Raw genomic sequence first — 21,934 nt, 5'->3', positions numbered from 1 at the left:
CCTTTTCTCAGTTGGATTTGGTTTGCCATGTTTGTTTGTTATTTTAAGGTCTAAAGGTTAGCTTCAGCCGTTGAATGTTTTTGTCGTGTTGCAAATGAACGGTTTGTGATGGATAATGTTTTTATTATTATTGTGATGGATAATTTTTTATCTGAAAGAGTATCATAAAACGTATTGGATAAGGCATTTTTTTTAAAAATTATTATTTTCCCTCGCTCTGAAAATCAGAAGAGAATCAGCAGCCGCTCCCCTTTATACGTATCAAACTAAATTTAGAGATGGATTCCCAAATCAAGTTTGCTGTGGTGGTGAAAAATATGGGCAAAACAGGGTCCAGAGGTCAGGTGACTCAAGTGAGAGTCAAGTTTTTGGATGATCATAACCGTTTCATTATGAGGAATGTTAAGGGACCGGTCAGGGAGGGAGATATTCTCACCTTGCTCGAGTCCGAGAGGGAAGCCAGGAGACTTCGTTGAACAGATGTCTCTGTTTTGTTGCAAGTAGCTAGCTATTATGTTCTTAATTTTGTCATTTCTGAAAGGTATCCAAATTTTCTAATCAAGACTTGAATTTGTGGAGACTGCGGTTGTTTTGAATCACCAATTCTTCATCAATTTTTTTTATTATTTTTGGTTGTTTTAATGTTACCCTATTTCTATGGTAGTTTGAAGATAAGGCCAGAGCTGATATGTTCAATTTCGAGTTCGAGTCCGAGCTTGAACCGAGCTCAAATTCGAGTTTGAGTTCGAGCTTGAATCGAGTTCGAGCTTGAATCGAGCTCAAAATCGAGCTTCAATCGAGCTCGAGTCTCGAGTTTCAATCGAACTTCTGAATTTTTTTTTAAGTTCGAGCCTTTTCGAGTTCGAGTCGAGTTTCAATATTTTCTTTCGAGTTCGAGTCGAGCTTGAAAATTTTAGGCTCGCGAGTTTTCGAGTCAAGTCGAGCTTACATTTGAAGTTTTCGAGTTCGAGTCGAGCTCGGCAATACTCGAGCTCGACTCGGCTCGTTTACACCCTTAGCTCGGCCTAGTAAATGGGGCAACGTCGTATGTGCCGATGGTATCCAACTAACCACCTTCCATTACTATCATGAAGGACGCCCCCATTGGCTGCATCCAATGTAGACTGATGAACAGTCATTGGTCTTCTACTTGATGCAATTAACGTTGGGGCTTGCCATAGTTGCTTTTGAGGTTTAAAAGATCTCCATAGTTGTTGCCAGGCCCGTTTATGAGATTTTAGTGGTCTGGGATGAATATAAAAATTAGGCCCCTAATAACAAATTTTACAAAGAATGAATTAAAGAATAATTAAGTGAAAAGTGAAATAAATAATTTAAAAATGTAACTTTAACATCAATGTTAATTTTTTAATGTTGAGTAACAAAAAAGAAACAAAATGTAATGTTAAGTATGATTTTAGAAAAAATTAAATGACCAAAACAGAAATAAAATAATAAATGAATGACTAAATAAATAATTTATTATTTTTAATTATATATAAATTTATAATTTTAATCCCATAACAAATGGGGCCCTGGGCGAGTGCCCCTTTCGCCCATGCTCAGGGACCGGCCTGGTTGTTGCCAGTTTTGATTGCTTTGGTCCAAGTCCACGTTAACTTTATCAATTCGACCAGATCTGTCCATAGAACACGAAGTTGTTCCTTTGCTTCCAAAGCCTCTAAACAAGAATGTCGAACATGTGTCTCCCATAAAGATCAACGTGGTCTCATCCTGCATTATGACAAAGATTAGATTCAAGTCTTTCAAAGAGGTTTGCTGAAAAGAAACTTATTTGAGCCTGGTTTGGTATCAACTGTTCCCAAACGATGCATGTCGCGTGGTTATCCCGGAGGGTGCGCACGATAGATTCCTCGACACTACAAAAGACTGGGCATTTGGGGATTCGAAGTTAAACCTCTCCTAGCTCGTGCAGAGTTGGTCATGACTTTTTGATGGAGAACCAACCACAGGAAATGCTTAACGCGTTAAGGGCCATCGTAATTCCAAGCCATGTTTCAGGTTTTATCTTGAACATTCCACCGATCATGTTGTAAGCAGGTGTAAGCAGACTTGACAATACATTCCCAGTTTGCTCCCAACGGTAATAGGCCAATCTTCGCCTAAACCGTCATGAGGAGGGTAGTAATGACCCACTTGAAAGTTTCTTCATCTAGGGCTTGCTTAAGGAGATGGTGGTTCCAATTTCCATCATTCATGGCGTAGTCTCGAACGGTCGCTTGGCCAGTGGACGTAGACGGTAGATTTGCAGGCACCATAATCGGGTATCGCCCAGGAATCTAAACATCCTTCCAGAAGAGGGTGCTTATCCCATTACCTATTGACTAATAAATATATTTAAGAATGAGTTTCCAATTGCGTGATAAAGATTTTCAAATGAAAGAACCATTTTTAGCATCAATATGGATAGGCATACTTCCCTCAATACAATACTTTGACTTGAGAACCTAAACCCATAAGGCATCAGGGTGCATAATAAGATTGTACCCCAAATTCACCAGAGAAGCTTCATTTTGGGTATGGAGCGATCTTATGCCAATTCCCCCATGAGTGAATGGTTGACAACAATCATTCCAACTAACCAAAACAACTTTTTAGAATTGCTTGATCCACCTCAAATGAAACCGCAAACGATTTTTTCAATATGGTCACAAACACCTTTAGGAATGACCACCATCTGCATGAAATAATTCGGAAGAGATAGGAGGGTAGCTTTTGCAAGTGTCACACGACCCGCCATGGAAAGCTTTGTAGACGCCCAATTACTAAGCTTGTTGCACACCTTGTCAATTATAAATTGAAAAGTAATCTGAGTGACCCTGTCATGAAAAAGAGACATACCCAAATATTTACCAAGGTCATTGGATTGTTGGAATCCAAAACTATTACAGATGCTATATCCAAAGTATCATTGATATTGGCCGAAAAGAACACCTTCGTTTTATTTGAATTAGCCTTATGGCTAGAGAACCTACTGAATTGGTCACAAGAGTGGCTCCCAGATGATTGGCATGATAATTGATGCTTTGCATAGAAGGATAAGGTCATCAGAAAAAAAAAAAAAAAAAAAGGTGCGATAACTACGGTCCTCCAAAAGATAAAATCATCAAATCTTATGAATCAAAATCCATAGCATACTGGATACTGTGAGTAAGACACTCCATACAGAGAACAAAAAGATAAGGTGGGGAGGGTGCATCCTTGACAAATACCTCAAGACGGTTCAAACTCCTCAATTAGAGAGTTGTTCTAAAGAATTTGAGTAGTAGCAATGGAGCAGTCTCCATAATGGTCCGATGAACATTTTCGGGACAACCCATGTCCTTGAGAGAGTCAGAGAGAAAATATCATTTAACTTGGTTGTAGACCTTCTCTAAGTCCACTTTAACGGCCATCCATAGTGGAGCAGTCTCCATTATGATCCGATGAATATTTTCTTTATCATAGAATGGATGATTTCTTACACTAAGATGATGTTATCCGTAATATTGTGACCCTCAAACGAAGTTAGCTTGGTTAGGTGTAATAATCTTCAAAAAATAAATTTGAATATATTGGTGATAATTTACATCACTAATTTATATAATACCGAGCATAAACTGATAGGTCGGAACTCTGCTAAAGTTTCTGGATTGTCCACTTTGGAGATGAGAAACAACAGAATCTTAATAAAATCCAGTTATATGAAATTACCTTCAAAGATTTCTTTGACCCAAGAGCAGATTGACGACCCTACCATATGCCACTGACTTTTAAAGAAGAGGCCATTCAAACAATCTTTACCAGGATATTTAAAAGGAGTCGTTCCGAACATAACCCTCTTGACTTCCTCATTCGAAACAATCGATACATGTTCTAATCCATTTGGGAAATCTAAGCAAGGTGCCTCTAATGGGATAATTATCTGAAACACTACCATCATCCCTGTAGAGAGCCGCAAAGAAGGTTATAGCTTCCCTACAAAAGGTGGCTTCATCAAAACACCACTCTGCGCTATCGAGTTTCAACACTTGGATTTGATCGGTTTTGTGATGACTTTTCGTAACGTCCCGTAAAATTGAAAAAAAAAATCAATTTTAAGGGATTCGTTTAGACGAAAATTGGGTTTTCCTTTTAAAATTGAAAAAAATGGTTTAAGGGAGTCGTTACCAATATTAGGGTGTGATTGGATCACCTAAAAATATTTGTTATTATTAAAATAACTTTTGATCTATTTTTTCAGAAAATGAGTTCGAAAGTCGATTACATGTGAGGAATGATTAGCACCCCACAACGCCCGAAAATCGATATATTATTGTCTTTACAATGGAATTTATCAATTCAAATTTTAATTTAAACACTGATCCCTTTTTTCATTAAATAATTACAACCTTATTTTACCTATTAAAATTTAAGAGATGAAATTAACAAATTGTGCATTCAACGGTGCAAGTTAACCACCTAATGCAAGGTAGAGTGACATCCCTCTCATTTCCAACTAAATCACGTGAATCACTATTTTTTTTTCTTGAAATTTTTCAGTTAAATTGTTAAAATTTCACCATTTCAAACCAAAGGGAAACACCGTCTAATATAAGATAGAGTGGTGTTTTTCCCTTATTTGGAAAGAAATAAGAAATACTATAGCCATTGTATTTATTTATCTAAGGTTATAAAATAAACAAAATTTTATTTATCAAAATTATCGGGTCTTTAAGATAGATAAAGAATATTCAAATATTTATAAGTATCGAAATTAAACTACCGAATAGGGTCAAGTGACTCTTTTTCAATAAATCTAAATATGAGAATATTTATGTTTCTACACTTCTGATTAATTTTAAGATATCATTATTTATCTAAGGTTATAAGTATCAGATAAGATCTCGTATCTCAATCCAGTTTTATTAAGAATCTTAGTTAGATCTGATTTTTTTCGCACTATCTGTTTAGGTTCACCGTTGGTGCTTCTCAACGATCATCCATGGATTGTACTGCTCATTTTTCAACAAGGGCTTGACCGTATGAGAATTAGCGTCAGTTTGGTTCGAATCATTGGCCATCTGACCCTCTTGGGGAAGGGTGGAGGAAACGGTAAAACCAAAACAAGGATTGCTCTCCTCCTAAGACTTGGGAACGTGAGGACAACCATCTTTGAGGTGGTCAAATCAGCCACAGGAGAAACAAACGAGATGGAGGTTTTCATACTCGACCACTTGAATTTTGTTTCCAACCACTATCTCTGACACGAGAGATTTTTAAGGTTGATATACACAGTAATTCTGATGAATATCATTATTGGTGGTATTGTGAAGATCTAACTTGGTCATCTTACCAGCTAAAGTGCCTATGTCGTGCCAGATTTTCCTCTTGAACATTTATTCAAGTAGCGCAAGAAAACGTATACAGGCGATCACGTTCGTGGGATATAGGTGTGAAGTCCAGAAGTTTATCGACCTTGATTGGACGGTTAAATATTGACCATATAATCCACGACCCCTCGGCGAGGACTTTCCCTTAGTCTTCCTCGTTTTGGAACCCTGCCAAGAAATACCCGTTCTCCATGTCCATCGGGGTGAATGGTTGGGAAGGTTTCCAGATGGCATAAGTTTTGTTTGTAAGAGCATGTAAATTTATGTTTCGACCCAGGAGTTTGAGAATCACAGTTCGAGCCATACTTGATTCCATAAGTATATCGGTTAGATCTGAGAATTGGATCGATGGCAGCCCAAATTTGGTTCCTATTATGAAGTCCTCGTTCGAGATATTGATATCATCTTCCTTTGTGTTATGATACGCAGACTGAGTAGAAGCCTCGCCACATTTTCCTATAAGGACTGAAGCATATGAGAGTTATGGTTCCACTGGCGCCCCACCTTGAGTGTCCACTTGCATTTCCTCGTTGTATCCAATTCTCCTTGTCGACTCAGCTTCGATCGCATGATTTAAATCTTTAAATCTAATCTTTTTCATGTCATCGGAGTGTCGACACTGTCGAGAGCGTTTCCCATTGACGAAGCCACCTTACGGATGGGAAAGGCAGCTGCCCCCTTAACATTGACGGGCAAACTATATTTTAAGCCATTGGAGATTTTGAAACTATTACAATCAAGTCCTTATCCCCTCAAATTTCTTGGTATAGTTATTTTAGGGATATTGTTAGTTTTACAATTAATAGAATTAATTCTTGACACAAAGTTTATATGATTTAATTATTTTTTTTAAGAAATTTAAATTTTAAAATTACTAGAATTAAACCCTCAATCTCTTTTTTTCCATTAATTTGGAGTAAGTACAGGGGATGTTTAAAGATAACTCTCAACTAATTGATATTGAACGCTCATGCCCCTAGTATTCCTGATACTCAAACTCGTGACCTTAAGGAATAACAATAGTTCCTTTACCACTGTGGTCGCTTGATTCGTACTTTATGATTTAATTATTTTATAATATCCTATTTATTTTAAAATTAATCAACTTATCTCAAGAATTCAAATTGCAGTTATGATAACCCTTTTGGTTGCGTTGCGTTTATCACGATTATGCCAATAGCAGATGCTATTATGGGTATCCCGATTGCTCAATAATGATTCCATTCCCATTGAAGTAGTTTAGAGTATTTTCAAGTTTTGACGCGTTGTATTTCAGATTACTGGTGTTGCACTATTTTTTCTATAATTTTGAAACATCAAATGAAACAAACATAATAATATATCCTCAATGCATCGATACCTTCAAATAAGTTTTTAAATTATAATTCTCAACAAAAAAAAAATATTATTATACAAAGAGGTCATGTTATTTGCATGATGATTTTGATTACGTCCTTGCATGTTTTGAATGTGCCACAAAGTTTCTAAAAGTTTTAATCTAATACTATTTCTTTTTTAGTTTTCAAATGACGTCTTTTGTCTGTGTAAAAATTTTAAAGTAGATAGTGAGTGTTACATGGTGTATAGCTGATGGGAATCTAGATAATTCCTAATTTATTGTATAATTTATAAGGATTAACTAGATTGTTGATTGTCACTATCATTTTTCATATCCTAAAAATCGGGTTAATTGTCAAACATCCAAAATTTTGATATAGCAACGGAAAAGTTTAACAAAAAATTAAATTATTAATTATAAAATAATTGTAAATGAGCTCCAAGCCTCCAAGAGCGAAAAAGATTTGAATATGTCTCTTGGACAAGTTAGGATTAAAATGAATTTTAATTTGCAGATTAAATCAAAATGAAATTACATGATAATAATTAATAAAGTTGATTTTTCGGTTAGGGACCAATTTCCGAAGCAGTTAAACTTGGAGGTTTAAAGAATGAATTAGATCACTTTTTTTAAGATAGGAGAGCATTTTTTAGTATTTTATTCAAGAATGGTTAAATTGGCTAATTTCATTACACTGTAACGAATTATATGAACTAATTACACTAAAATAAATTGAGGGAAAGACAATAAAGTTTTAAGGGTAAATTTTCTATTTGGTCAAACAACCGTTATTTTTTACAAAAAATTAACGGTGATGTTAACTTGTTATCATAAGCTAATCCCACATCAACGTTGAAAACTAATTAAAAATGTCACATCAACATCAACATCATCATTAATTTGTTTAATGGATGATGATCAAAACAAAATCAAAACGTAAAGTTAAGCATGGTTTTGAAAAAAAAATAATAGTTTAGTGACTAAACTCGAAACTAAGTGACATGTGGGTGACCAAATAGGTAGTTAATCCATGGTTTAATTACAATACCTTATTAGCAGCTTGCCTCCTTGGTTTACCATATTTGTTGTAGTCATGCTAGTCGTCAATTAATTTTGGTTTAAAAAATGATATTTCTTAATATGGTATATAATTGCTGTATAACAAACTTATTAATTTATAGTAAGTCACTATAAATGAGATATTATAATTGAACTAATAATTACATACCATGTTAGGAATATAAATATTTGAGACAGTTAACGAGAAGAATAATATTAGTATATTACCTTTTTTCCTTTAACTATTGGAAACGTTGCTTATTATAACGTTACACCTTTAATAATTACCAACACATTATTTTCACTTGGTCCAACTCTTTCATATAACGTCTACTATCGTAAAATGAGTCATACAATTTATGCGTAACAAATTACACTATATGTTAAAGTTCAAAATATTTTTTCAAAGGTAAATTCATTATTATCCAAAAAATCAATATTTCATATTAGCCTCTATAATTCATTAAGTAACTTGAGTAATAATAAAGAGTTTATTATTTTAAAAGATTCAAATTTAAAAGTTGTGCCGATAAGGTATGTGTATTATCAATAGGCTAAGAAAAATTGTAAACATATATCACCTTGCAATAATTTCATATTACTAAAAAAAAATACTCACATTCAATTTTAGTGATACACAAAATCGAAACAACCCCGAAAGTTGAACGGATAATCAAAATAAAAAAATCAATATCGATCGATTTAAATTTAGATTTAAATAATTATTTTATTTCATGTAATTCAAATTAAAATTGTTGGAACATTGTTGCGGAAGACGACTATCGGATAGAGCAAAATCGCAACTGATAATTTGAGAAAATAAAAATGAAGATAAAAGAGACACAAAATTTACGTGGAAAACCCCTAAAAATTTAGGGTAAAAACCACGGGCAACGGTAGAAGAATTTCACTATGAGAAAATAGGAATTACAACTTCTCTCTATCGACCAAGGAGAAAACAATGATAATTCTCTCTTGATAAAAAGGAGAAAAACAACTCTCAAGAAACTCTCTAAATTCTCTCTAGTATTGGAAGAAAGCTAGAATGCTTTGGGATAGTTTTGAAGCTAAATGGGATAGGGTATTTATAGCTAAATCTTAAGGACTTAATCTTCTAAATACCCTAAATTTTAGTGACTAAATGTTGTAATTATCCCTTGCATAATTCAACAAAAATAATAATTAAAAAATAAATAAAAGCAGCCTAAAGCAGCCGGCTGCTATTTGATTTTTCAACAATCTCCCACTTGAAGATTTGATTGGAACAATCATATCTTCACATCATTCTTTCTACCTTGTACCTTCATGTTGCTTACGTCTCTGATAGGCCACAAGAGGATCGACACCAAGTAAATTTGTCGGCATTGATCGCCTTCGTCATGAAATCTGCTATGTTGTCTTTGGTATGGATCTTCTGTATATCTATTGTCCCTTCTTCCACCTTTTCACGAATGAAATGGTATTGAACTCGTATGTGCTTTGTCCTTGAATGAAATTTTGGATTCTTTGCTAAATGCAAGGCGCTTTGACTGTCACAAAACAGAGAGACATACTCTTGATTGTGCCCAAGCTCCTCCAATAGCATCTTCAACCAAAGACAACATAGCAGATTTCATGACGAAGGCGATCAATGCAGAAAAATTTACTTGGTGATGTCTTCTCACACGATCTGAATGACGAGTTGTTGGAGTTTTAGAACACTCTGGTTCTTGTTCATCATGTGCTGGTTCTGCTTTAGAAGAATCTCCTTGTTCAACCTCCTTTTCCACATGTATATGTGTAGTCTCTGACTTTTCAGCGCTATCATCGTCTTCTTTTCTTTGTAGCTTATCTTCTACAAAGATAACATCCCTGCTAATGATCACTTTGCGGGCAGTGGGATCCCACAAGCGATACCCCTTTACACCATCAGCATACCCCAAGAATTTGCATTTCCTGGATTTTGGATCTAGCTTTGAAATTTCTTGGGGGTTGTACATCACGTACACAATACTTCCAAATACATGGAGGTTTGAATAATCAGCTGGTTTATCAGTCCACATCTCCATTGGTGTCTTCAGCTCTATTGCAGTTGATGGAACTCGTTTCACCAAATAACAGGCGGTATTGACTACTTCTGCCCAGAATGATTTTTCTAGGCCTGCATCCCTCAACATTGCTCTTGTTCTTTCTAACAAGGTTCTGTTCATCTGCTCTGCCACTCCATTTTGTTGAGGAGTGTTCGCCACTGTGAACTGTCTTTTGATGCCTTCTTTCTTGCAAAAGTCATCAAATTCTTCGCTTGTGTATTCTCCTCCATTATCTGTTCTGAAACACTTGATCTTATTTCCAGAATCAAGTTCCACCCGCGCTTTGAAGTTTTTGAAAGTGGAAAACACATCTGACTTCTTCTTAATAGGGTACACCCAACATCACCTGGAGTAGTCATCAATAAATGAGACAAAGTACTTTGCTCCGCCTAGGGATGTAACTGGTGCTTTCCATACGTCAGAGTGAACCAATTCTAGAACACTTTTTCCTCTAGAATTTGATGTGTTGAATTTTAACCGGTGCTGCTTACTTGTTATACAATTCTCACACAAAGGAAGTTCGATGATGTTGCAGCTGCTGTTCTACAAGAAGAAAATTGGCGCAAGAACAAGGAAGACAGACAAGTAAATCTGCAACAAGCAGAAGCGTTGACAACGACGAGAGGGAGATCAACAGAACGTGGCCAAAGCAGTAGTCACAAATATGGTAGATCGAAGTCCAGAAGCAAAAAGAATTTAAAGTGCTACCACTGTGGAAAGAAGGGTCACTTGAAGAAGGATTGTTGGAGTCTCAATAAAAACTCCAATCCACAAGGCAATACCGCAAACACTTCAGATGATGGAGATGCTCTATGCTGTGAAGCGTCAACCACCGTGGAAGGTAGAAAGAAATATGCAGATATATTGTTCATTGATTCAGGAGCAACATATCACATGACCTCAAGAAGAGAATGATTCCATCATTATGAACCTGTCTCAGGAGGGTCTGTGTATAGTTGCAATGATCATGCCTTAGAGATCGTTGGCGTGGGAACCATCAAATTGAAGATGTATGATGGAACAATTAAAGTTGTTCGAGATGTGCGGCACGTGAAAGGCCTGAAGAAAAATTTATTATCCTACGGATTGTTGGATAATAATGCTAGCAAGATTGAAACACAGAAAGGAATCATGAAGGTACAAGGTAGAAAGAATGATGTGAAGATATGATTGTTCCAATCAAATCTTCAAGTGGGAGATTGTTGAAAAATCAAATAGCAGCCGGCTACTTTTATTTATTTTTTAATTATTATTTTTGTTGAATTATGCAAGGGATAATTACAACATTTAGTCACTAAAATTTAGGGTATTTACAAGATTAAGTCCTTAAGATTTAGCTATAAATACCCTATCCCATTTAGCTTCAAAACCATCCCAAAGCATTCTAGCTTTCTTCCAATACTAGAGAGAATTTAGAGAGTTTCTTGAGAGTTGTTTTTCTCCTTTTTATCAAGAGAGAATTATCATTGTTTTCTCCTTGGTCGATAGAGAGAAGTTGTTATTCCTATTTTCTCATAGTGAAATTCTTCTACCGTTGCCCGTGGTTTTTACCCTAAATTTTTAGGGGTTTCCACGTAAATTTTGTGTCTCTTTTATCTTCATTTTTATTTCCTCAAATTATCAGTTGCGATTTTAATCTATCCGATAGCCGTTTAAAAAATAAATAAAAGCAGCCTAAAGCAGCCTAGCTTTCTTCCAATACTAGAGAGAATTTAGAGAGTTTCTTGAGAGTTGTTTTTCTCTTTTTTATCAAGAGAGAATTATCATTGTTTTCTCCTTGGTCGATAGAGAGAAGTTGTAATTCATATTTTCTCATAGTGAAATTCTTCTACCGTTGCCCGTGGTTTTTACCCTAAATTTTAGGGGTTTTTCACGTAAAATTTGTGTCTCTTTTATCTTCATTTTTATTTTTGCGGAATACGGCTATCTGATAGAGCAAAATCGCAACTGATAATTTGAGAAAATAAAAATGAAGATAAAAGAGACACAAAATTTACGTGGAAAACCCCTAAAAATTTAGGGTAAAAACCACGGGCAACGGTAGAAGAATTTCACTATGAGAAAATAGGAATTACAACTTCTCTCTATCGACCAAGGAGAAAACAATGATAATTCTCTCTTGATAAAAAGGAGAAAAACAACTCTCAAGAAACTCTCTAAATTCTCTCTAGTATTGGAAGAAAGCTAGAATGCTTTGGGATGGTTTTGAAGCTAAATGGGATAGGGTATTTATAGCTAAATCTTAAGGACTTAATCTTCTAAATACCCTAAATTTTAGTGACTAAATGTTGTAATTATCCCTTGCATAATTCAACAAAAATAATAATTAAAAAATAAATAAAAGCAGCCTAAAGCAGTCGGCTGCTATTTGATTTTTCAACAATCTCCCACTTGAAGATTTGATTGGAACAATCATATCTTCACATCATTCTTTCTACCTTGTACCTTCATGTTGCTTACGTCTCTGATAGGCCACAAGAGGATCGACACCAAGTAAATTTGTCGGCATTGATCGCCTTCGTCATGAAATCTGCTATGTTGTCTTTGGTATGGATCTTCTGTATATATACTGTCCCTTCTTCCACCTTTTCACGAATGAAATGGTATTGAACTCGTATGTGCTTTGTCCTTGAATGAAATGTTGGATTCCTTGCTAAATGCAAGGCGCTTTGACTGTCACAAAACAGAGAGACATACTCTTGATTGTGCCCAAGCTCCTCCAATAGCATCTTCAACCAAAGACAACATAGCAGATTTCATGACGAAGGCGATCAATGCCGACAAATTTACTTGGTGACGTCTTCTCACACGATCTGAATGACGAGTTGTTGGAGTTTCAGAACACTCTGGTTCTTGTTCATCATGTGTTGGTTCTGCTTCAGAAGAATCTCCTTGTTCAACCTCCTTTTCCATATGTATATGTGTAGTCTCTGACTTTTCAGCGCTATCATCGTATTCTTTTCTTTGTATCTTATCTTCTACAAAGATAACATCCCTGCTAATGATCACTTTGCGGGCAGTGGGATCCCACAAGCGATACCCCTTTACACCATCAGCATACCCCAAGAATTTGCATTTCCTAGATTTTGGATCTAGCTTTGAAATTTCTTGGGGGTTGTACATCACGTACACAATAATTCCAAATACATGGAGGTTTGAATAATCAGTTGGTTTACTAGTCCACATCTCCATTGGTGTCTTCAGCTCTATTGCAGTTGATGGAGCTCGATTCACCAAATAATCGACGGCATTGACTGCTTCTGCCCAGAATGATTTTTCTAGGCCTGCATCCCTTAACATTGCTCTTGTTCTTTCTAACAAGGTTTTGTTCATCCGCTCTGCCACTCCATTTTTTTGAGGAGTGTTCGCCACTGTGAACTGTCTTTTGATGCCTTCTTTCTTGCAAAAGTCATCAAATTCTTCGCTTATGTATTCTCCTCTATTATCTGTTCTGAAACACTTGATCTTATTTCCAGAATCAAGTTCCACCCGCGCTTTGAAGTTTTTGAAAGTGGAAAACTTATCTGACTTCTTCTTAATAGGGTACACCCAACATCGCCTGGAGTAGTCATCAATAAATGAGACAAAGTACTTTGCTCCGCCTAGGGATGTAACCGGTGCTTACCATACGTCAGAGTGAACCAATTCTAGAACACTTTTGCCTCTAGAATTTGATGTGTTGAATTTTAACCGGTGCTGCTTACTTGTTATACAATGCTCACACAAAGGAAGTGTTACCTTTGTTAAGCTGGAAAGTAGCTTTTGCTCCACAAGGACTTTCATTCCTTGTTCTGACATGTGTCCAAGTTTCTGATGCCATAGCATTGCAGAATCTGAACTACATGAGGCAACAGAGGCTTCTACTTCTAGCAAAGTTTCTTCTTTTAGCATGTACAAGTTTACTGCTATCTTTTCACCTTTCAGCACCACAAGCGCTCCATGGAACACCTTCATGATTCCTTTCTGTGTTTCAATGTTGCTAGCATTATTATCCAACAATCCGTAGGATAATAAATTTTTCTTCAGGCCTTTCACGTGCCGCACATCTCGAACAACTTTAATTGTTCCATCATACATCTTCAATTTGATGGTTCACACGCCAACGATCTCTAAGGCATGATCATTGCAACTATACACAGATCCTCCTGAGACAGGTTCATAATGATGGAATCATTCTCTTCTTGAGGTCATGTGATATGTTGCTCCTGAATCAATGAGCCATATATCTGCATATTTCTTTCTACCTTCCACGGTAGTTGACGCTTCACAGCATAGAGCATCTCCATCATCTGAAGTGTTTGCGGTATTGCCTTGTGGATTGGAGTTTTTATTGAGACTCCAACAATCCTTCTTCAAGTGACCCTTCTTTCCACAGTGGTAGCACTTTAAATTCTTTTTGTGAAAGCCAAATCTTCCTATTACTTCTGTCTCGGTGAATTTGCATCCCTAGAATCTTGTTTGCTGATCCCAAGTCCTTCATTTCAAATTCCCTAGCCAGTTGTGCCTTTAATTCTTCAATATGATCTTTGTTGGGTCCTGCAACCAACATGTCATCCACATACAACAGAAATATAACAAAATCATTATCACCAGACCTCTTGAAATAAGCGCAAGGGTCTGCATTAAGTCTGTTGTATCCAAGGCACATTATGAAGGAATCAAATCTCTTATACCAACACCTCGGCGCCTGCTTTAGACCGTACAGAGATTTGTTTAACCTGCAAACCAAGTTCTTCTTTTCTTCTTCTTCAAAACCTTCAGGCTGGAGCTTGATTCTGGAAATAAGATCAAGTGTTTCAGAACAGATAATGGAGGAGAATACACATGCGAAGAATTTGATGACTTTTGCAAGAAAGATGGCATCAAAAGACAGTTCACAGTGGCGAACACTCTTCAACAAAATGGAGTGGAAGAGCGGATGAACAGAACCTTGTTAGAAAGAACAAGAGCAATGTTGAGGGATGCAGGCCTAGAAAAATCATTCTGGGCAGAAGCAGTCAATGCCGCCTGTTATTTGGTGAATCGAGCTTCATCAACTGCAATAGAGCTGAAGACACCAATAGAGATGTGGACTGGTAAACCAGCTGATTATTCAAACCTCCATGTATTTGGAAGTATTGTGTACGTGATGTACAACCCCCAAGAAATTTCAAAGCTAGATCCAAAATCCAGGAAATACAAATTCTTGGGGTATGCAGATGGTGTAAAGGGGTATCGCTTGTGGGATCCCACTGCCCGCAAAGTGATCATTAGCAGGGATGTTATCTTTGTAGAAGATAAGCTACAAAGAAAAGAATACGATGATAGCGCTGAAAAGTCAGAGACTACACATATACATGTGGAAAAGGAGGTTGAACAAGGAGATTCTTCTGAAGCAGAACCAGCACATGATGAACAAGAACCAGAGTGTTCTGAAACTCCAACAACTCGTCATTCAGATCGTGTGAGAAGACGTCCCAATTGGCACTCAGATTATGTTATAGAAGGTAATATTGCATACTGCCTTTTAACAGAGGACGGTGAGCCATCAACATACCAAGAGGCAATAAACAGCTCAGATGCTTCACTATGGATGATGGCGATGCAAGAGGAAATTGAAGCCCTTCATAAAAATAATACATGGGACCTTGTGCCACTACCACAAGGAAGGAAGCCAATTGGTAACAAATGGGTCTTCAAAATCAAGAGAAATGGTGACGATCAAGTGGCGAGGTATCGTGCAAGACTAGTGGTCAAAGGATATGCTCAGAAAGAATGTATTGATTTCAATGAAATATTTTCTCCTGTGGTTTGACTAACAACAGTTCGAGTAGTTTTGGCAATGTGTGCTACATTGAACTTACATCTAGAGCAGCTAGATGTTAAAACAACTTTTCTTCATGGAAATCTTGAAGAAGAGATTTATATGTCTGCCTCTGTTGTGGATGTAGCCACAACTGACTGTAATTTTGAAACCCAGCTTACAGCTCCACCAGCAATTTTGAACACATATCCTGTTGTAGATTTGCTTTTATCCAAATCCACTGCATAGTCAGAATCTACATAACCATTTATTAGTAAGTTTGATCCTCCGTAACATAACACAACAATTGGTATCCGAACCAGATTTGAGTGTGTAATATCTGCTTATTGTCTTTGTGGTTGCCACCAAAAGGTGGATCCTCCAACATAAGAAAGTAAGAAGTTATTACCCATTCTTTGAGGTTCTAGAGAACTATTCACGATAGTGAAATAGTGGAGCTATCCGTAATAGAAGCTATGGCAACGAAATTTGATATTGAAAAATTCAATGGGAGAAATTTCTCATTGTGGAAATTGAAGATGAAGGCCATCCTGAGAAAAGACGGGTGTCTAGCGGCTATCAGTGAAAGGCCGGTGGATTTCGCAGATGACAGCAAATGGAACGAGATGGACGGGAATGCTATGGCAAACTTTCATCTAGCATTAGCAGATGAAGTATTGTCAAGCATCGAGGAGAAGAAGACAGCTAAGGAGATATGGGATCATCTCACCAAATTGTACGAGGCCACATCGTTGCACAATAAAATTTTCCTTAAGAGGAAATTGTATACTCTCCGGATGTCAGAATCTACTTCAGTGACGGAGCACTTAAACACACTGAACACGCTATTTTCTCAGCTTACATCCTTAAGCTGTAAAATAGGAGAACAAGAACGTGCTGAACTTCTACTTCAAAGTCTACCGGATTCGTATGATCAACTCATCATCAACTTGACAAATAGTAATGTCACCAATCTAGTCTTCGATGACGTTGCAGCTGTTGTTCTACAAGAAGAAAATCGGCGCAAGAACAAGGAAGACAGACAAGTAAATCTGTAACAAGTAGTGGGAGTGGTTAGTCGGTACATGGCGAATCCAGGCAAAGAGCATTGGAATACAGTAAAGAGGATCCTGAGATACATCAAAGGGACCTCAAATGTTGCATTATGTTACGGAGGAACAAACTTACTAATAAATGGTTATGTAGATTCTGACTATGCAGGGGATTTGGATAAAAGCAAATCTACAACAGGATATGTGTTCAAAATTGCTGGTGGAGCTGTAAGCTGGGTTTCAAAATTACATTCAGTTGTGGCTACATCCACAACAGAGGCAGAATATGTAGCAGCTACACAAGCCAGTAAAGAAGCAATTTGGTTGAAGATGCTATTGGAGGAGCTTGGGCACAATCAAGAGTATGTCTCTCTATTTTGTGACAGTCAAAGCGCCTTGCATTTAGCAAGGAATCCAGCATTTCATTCAAGGACAAAGCACATACGAGTTCAATACCATTTCTTTCGTGAAAAGGTGGAAGAAGGGACAGTAGATATACAGAAGATCCATACCAAAGACAACATAGCAGATTTCATGACGAAGGCGATCAATGCCGACAAATTTACTTGGTGTCGATCCTCTTGTGGCCTATCAGAGACGTAAGCAACATGAAGGTACAAGGTAGAAAGAATGATGTGAAGATATGATTGTTCCAATCAAATCTTCAAGTGGGAGATTGTTGAAAAATCAAATAGCAGCCGGCTGCTTTAGGCTGCTTTTATTTATTTTTTAATTATTATTTTTGTTGAATTATGCAAGGGATAATTACAACATTTATAATAATTAAAAAATAAATAAAAGCAGCCTTGGTAATATGATAAATCCAGTGGATCGATATATCTGATTAAAGTATATATAATCTAATGTTGAATTCAACGTATGTAAACTACAGTTAGAAAGACAATAAGTAAATGAAAAACAAATATTACGCTAAAATTGTTATGATGCTCGAGAAGCAAACTTTATTGATAAAGTCATTGCTAAGTGCTAATGATTTTTATTACCAAACAGAAGAACTTAGCTTCGTTTTTTCATGCATTAAAAAGGATAAAACATAACATAAACTGAATCAAGCAAACAGCAATGCATCAAGCTTTAGCATTTGATGGCTTCTCGGTGTCTTTGGCTGCATTAGCAGATGGCCCCGCCAGTGCCGCCCCAGTAGGTGGAGGAGTGGGGACATGAACCGCCTTAGGAGTAGGTGGAGCAGCACCAGCAGCAGGCTTATTCTCCGACGCATTATCAGATATGGGAGCCATAATGTCGTCGAAGGATCCAAAAACGAACTGCGATGGCCTCCTTTGGTGACGATTGGGTCTTTGAGACATTTTCACTGCAAAGACAACGGGAAGAAGAGAGGAAAAATCAATAAAGCTTTGATATATTGCTTGTACTATAGTTCCAATATCAACTATATTTGTATTTATAAAGAAAATTAACACGGTTAAAATAAAAGTGGTCCTCTTTGATAAGTATAAAAACACTTTTTAGTCCTTGCATTTTTGTAAATTTTTCAACATGGACTCTCGATATTATTTTGTCTCATTGGCCCTTAAACTTGGTAATCATTTCTATTTTTAGTCATTTTGGTACACTCTCCTATACAAGAATGAGTAAAACTCGGTTTGATTGAAAAAACTAAAAATTGAGTTTTTGAATCTAATTAAATTAATATTCGATTTTTTAAGTTTAAGTCAAGTTGAAATTCTCAATTAAATCGATTAGCAAAGTGACTTTATTAAATGAAATGACGTCATTCTGTGTTTTAAGTTCATTTTTCTATCTTTTCTTTCTAGTTTAGACTTTATTGAGTTTCTAATTTTATTTCATGATTTCACACAACAAAAGAAAAAAAAAATCAAATCTACATTTCTAAAAATCAAACTCTAATCTTATATTGACATCAACAAATACTACGAGTGCATAAGACATGCATATATGCCTTTGGGGTTTACCTATGTAAGTAAAATTTTACATAAAAATTAACTCTAGTATAATATTCGATTTAATTTAATTCAAATTTTATTAAATTCAAATCAATCCAAAAGAAAAAAAATGAATTAAGATTGAGAAATAAAATTTATTAACTCGATTACTCAAAATATTTTGACTTGATTTGGTCAAATGCTCACCATTATTCTCAAAGTGATACATCATCAAAATGAATAAAAATCCAAATACGTGGACTAATGTAGACTAAAAAATATAAGGACCAACTAAGAAATATTACCGAGTTTAGGGGCTAAAATATGTTTTATCCCTTTATAATATGCTGATATTATTTTTTGACCATAAATTAATTGAGTATAATTTTAGATATACTATAAAATTACTTACCAAATATATTACTATATCATTTAATAAGGATACATATATGTATTTTTTTTTAATTTGGTGCCCACAACCAAAAACGTTTTTCTTGTTCATACTTCTCAAATGCGTTTCATTTCGGTCTTTGGTTGAAGGGTCCACCTAGGGTTGATAATCGTTTTCTTTTAAGATCAGATATTTGGTCTAATGGACCCAAAATGAAATACAAACACATATCAATTTCGAATTAAACAATTTTAGTGATTAAAAGTATATTCGTCTCAAAATATAAGTAGGTTTTATATTATTTTGTAAAATGAATCACTTAAAATATTTTACAATAAAATAAAATCGTAAAATATCAAAAGTTATCGTATTACGGTTGTTTCTTATGAAATAAAAAATTTCAAACATAAGAAACTAAGACAATGTCAAAAATAATTATAAAAGTATGACATTTTATTTAAAAAGTGTCATCCTCTAAACGTTCTTAAAACCAAAATCATGATATTTTTTCAAAGTGTGAGGTCCCAAAAACATGCTACATATAGACATGTCTGATTAAAGGATTTATTATTATCTATTGAGGTCTTGAATTCAAACATGATATATATAGAAATACAAGCATTCATTTTTAGACGTTTCAAAATATATACCACACTGTGTTTACCTCATATTTATAAAAAGAAGATATATAACATAGTATTGAATATAATTGAACTATTATAAATTAACTTCTCAAAATGGTGTTTAAGTTTAGCAATGTTGACGTGAAAAATCATATGTACTTGAATTTTTTTAAACTGAGCTCTAAATAAAATGAAACTATCTCCGATCATTTGAATATAATTGCCATCTATCTTTACATCATGCATCGATTAGGGTATAAATGAATCAAGCTTAAATGAGTAAGATTGTGTATATGTTCGTTTATTTATTTTTAAAAATGTTTGTGCTCGGTTCGTTTAAATTTTTAATATTGTGTTCGTGTTCGTTTATTTATTTTTGAAGGTGTTCATGTTCATTTGTTTAACGTTTGCGAACATGTTCGTTTAACATTCGTTTATATGTTTGTTTAGTGTTTGTTTATATGTTTGTGAACATGTTTATGTTGTCCATACATTCATCAATATTTAAGATGTAAAAAAAATAAAAAGTAAACATCTTATAAACGAACCATTAAACGAGCTTGTTCATGAACATAAATGAGTGGGTCGATATACGATCTTATAAACAAACCATTAAATAAGATTGTTTCACGAACATAAATGAACGATTCAATAAACAAGATTGCTTGTAAATATAAATGAATCAAATACACCTTAGTTCATGTTCGTTTGTTTATTAATTGAACATAAAATTTTATTCATACTCATTTATTTAGTTTAAAAAATGAATACAACATAAAAAATTTATAAATAATTCACCAAATACTCTATTCATTTACGCCCTTAATCTCACCATCATAAACAAATCGTTACCACCCTGATCTAAAATGAAGGCCCAAAACTAACACTTGGATTCAAACATATAAAGGAAAACTTCATTTGGGCAGGCCCAACAATAACAATAATAATGGGGAATTAAGCCTTGGAGTAAAAATAATTCTAAGTTGTCTCATGTGTTCACGTCACTTTTCGAGTTAACCCACGTGATTTCTTTTTATATGATCCCTTTACCCGTGGGTTCCACCAGACACCCAACTTGTCTTCTAATTCCTTCCAAAATAAAATATCCTCAACGACATTTTCAATTTCCCTTTAAAAATTAAAATAAAAGTCTTAGTACATGTTTAAACTAGTGTTTAAATTATTTTTTGATTTATACATATGTTTAATGTTATAAATATTATTATTTTAGATGACTTAATTCTTACGGTTGTTAAAAAAGTTCATTAAGTGATATGTGTCATAATTTGATAATTTTAAACATTTATTTTAAAAAAAACTTAAAAATATTTTATTTTTGAAAAACTCCCAAACTTTTTCTAAAACATATAAAAACACAAACTCCCTAAATCTTTTATTCTAGTCCCTTATTTCAATTGTCGGTCATCTCTCGCCACCTATCCATCAACGACCAACCATCCATATACCACTGACCACTCACTGACCGATCATATCCCTTGCTATCATCTCAAAGCCAAAAATTTCCAACTCCATAGATTTCAATCTTTAATCCCTAAAATTCAAAATACATAATCCCTTAAATCCCTTTGGTTGATCGTCGTATTTGATCGTTTATTCAACTATGACTGCCGACCCCTTTGCCATTTGGTCGGCCGTTTGAATTTTGGCCATTTGACCACAGAAACTGAAATCACAAAAGGGGAGGGAAGGGGAGATGTACGTATGTTGGGGTTTTTAATAATATTTTTTTAAGAAAAAAATATTAAGATTGTGTCACGTTTCATTTAACGGAGTTTTATAACGACTGTTACAGTCGATGTACTTAAAATAGTAACGCTTGTAACGTTAGGCAAATAGATGAGTTAAAAAATAATTTAGGCACTTATTTGGAAAAACAATTCAGTTTGAACACTTATTTTAGTATTAAGCCAAAATAAAAATAGGTCTAATACAATTTTAGTCCGTAAAAAATGTTGAAATTTCAGATTTAAGTTTCTACTTTAATTTGAAATATTTTGCTCATATAATTTTATCTTTAATTGTTATCTTTAAACTTAAGAACTCCATGATAACAATAAATTCCTTAACCACAAGGCTGCTTGGTTCATACGATTTTTCTACTATTATTGCTTAGTTCGTACGATTTTTCTACTATTATTCAATTATAAATTAAGAATTACATGAAAATTCAATCAAATATGTTTAACCACAAATTACAGTCAAATAAATATGTAAGATTATTGTAAAATAAATCCCACATTATCATTTCAATTGCAGTGGGAATCCATATTATTGATTTTGAACATAGTAATAATATCATGA

The 21,934-nt window shown here is 34.9% G+C and overlaps 1 protein-coding gene across 1 annotated transcript; it reads left to right on the top strand.

Moving 5' to 3' along the window:
- The first annotated feature begins 213 nt into the window (after positions 1-213).
- On the top strand, positions 214-21,474 carry LOC120215422 (40S ribosomal protein S28-like). Its single transcript, XM_039213115.1, has 4 exons — positions 214-498; positions 7,016-7,022; positions 20,086-20,096; positions 21,462-21,474. Exon 1 carries the CDS (start codon positions 279-281, stop codon positions 474-476), a length of 198 nt encoding a protein of 65 aa, XP_039069046.1. The 5' UTR covers positions 214-278; the 3' UTR covers positions 477-498; positions 7,016-7,022; positions 20,086-20,096; positions 21,462-21,474.
- The last annotated feature ends 460 nt before the right edge of the window (positions 21,475-21,934 follow it).

This window comes from Hibiscus syriacus, unplaced genomic scaffold (genome assembly GCF_006381635.1).
Source record: "Hibiscus syriacus cultivar Baekdansim isolate YM2019G1 unplaced genomic scaffold, ASM638163v2 tig00110118_pilon, whole genome shotgun sequence".
In the NCBI taxonomy this organism is placed as follows: Eukaryota; Viridiplantae; Streptophyta; class Magnoliopsida; order Malvales; family Malvaceae; genus Hibiscus; species Hibiscus syriacus.
Note: the sequence above shows the minus strand (reverse complement) of the source record. Positions and strands in the feature narration are given on the sequence as shown.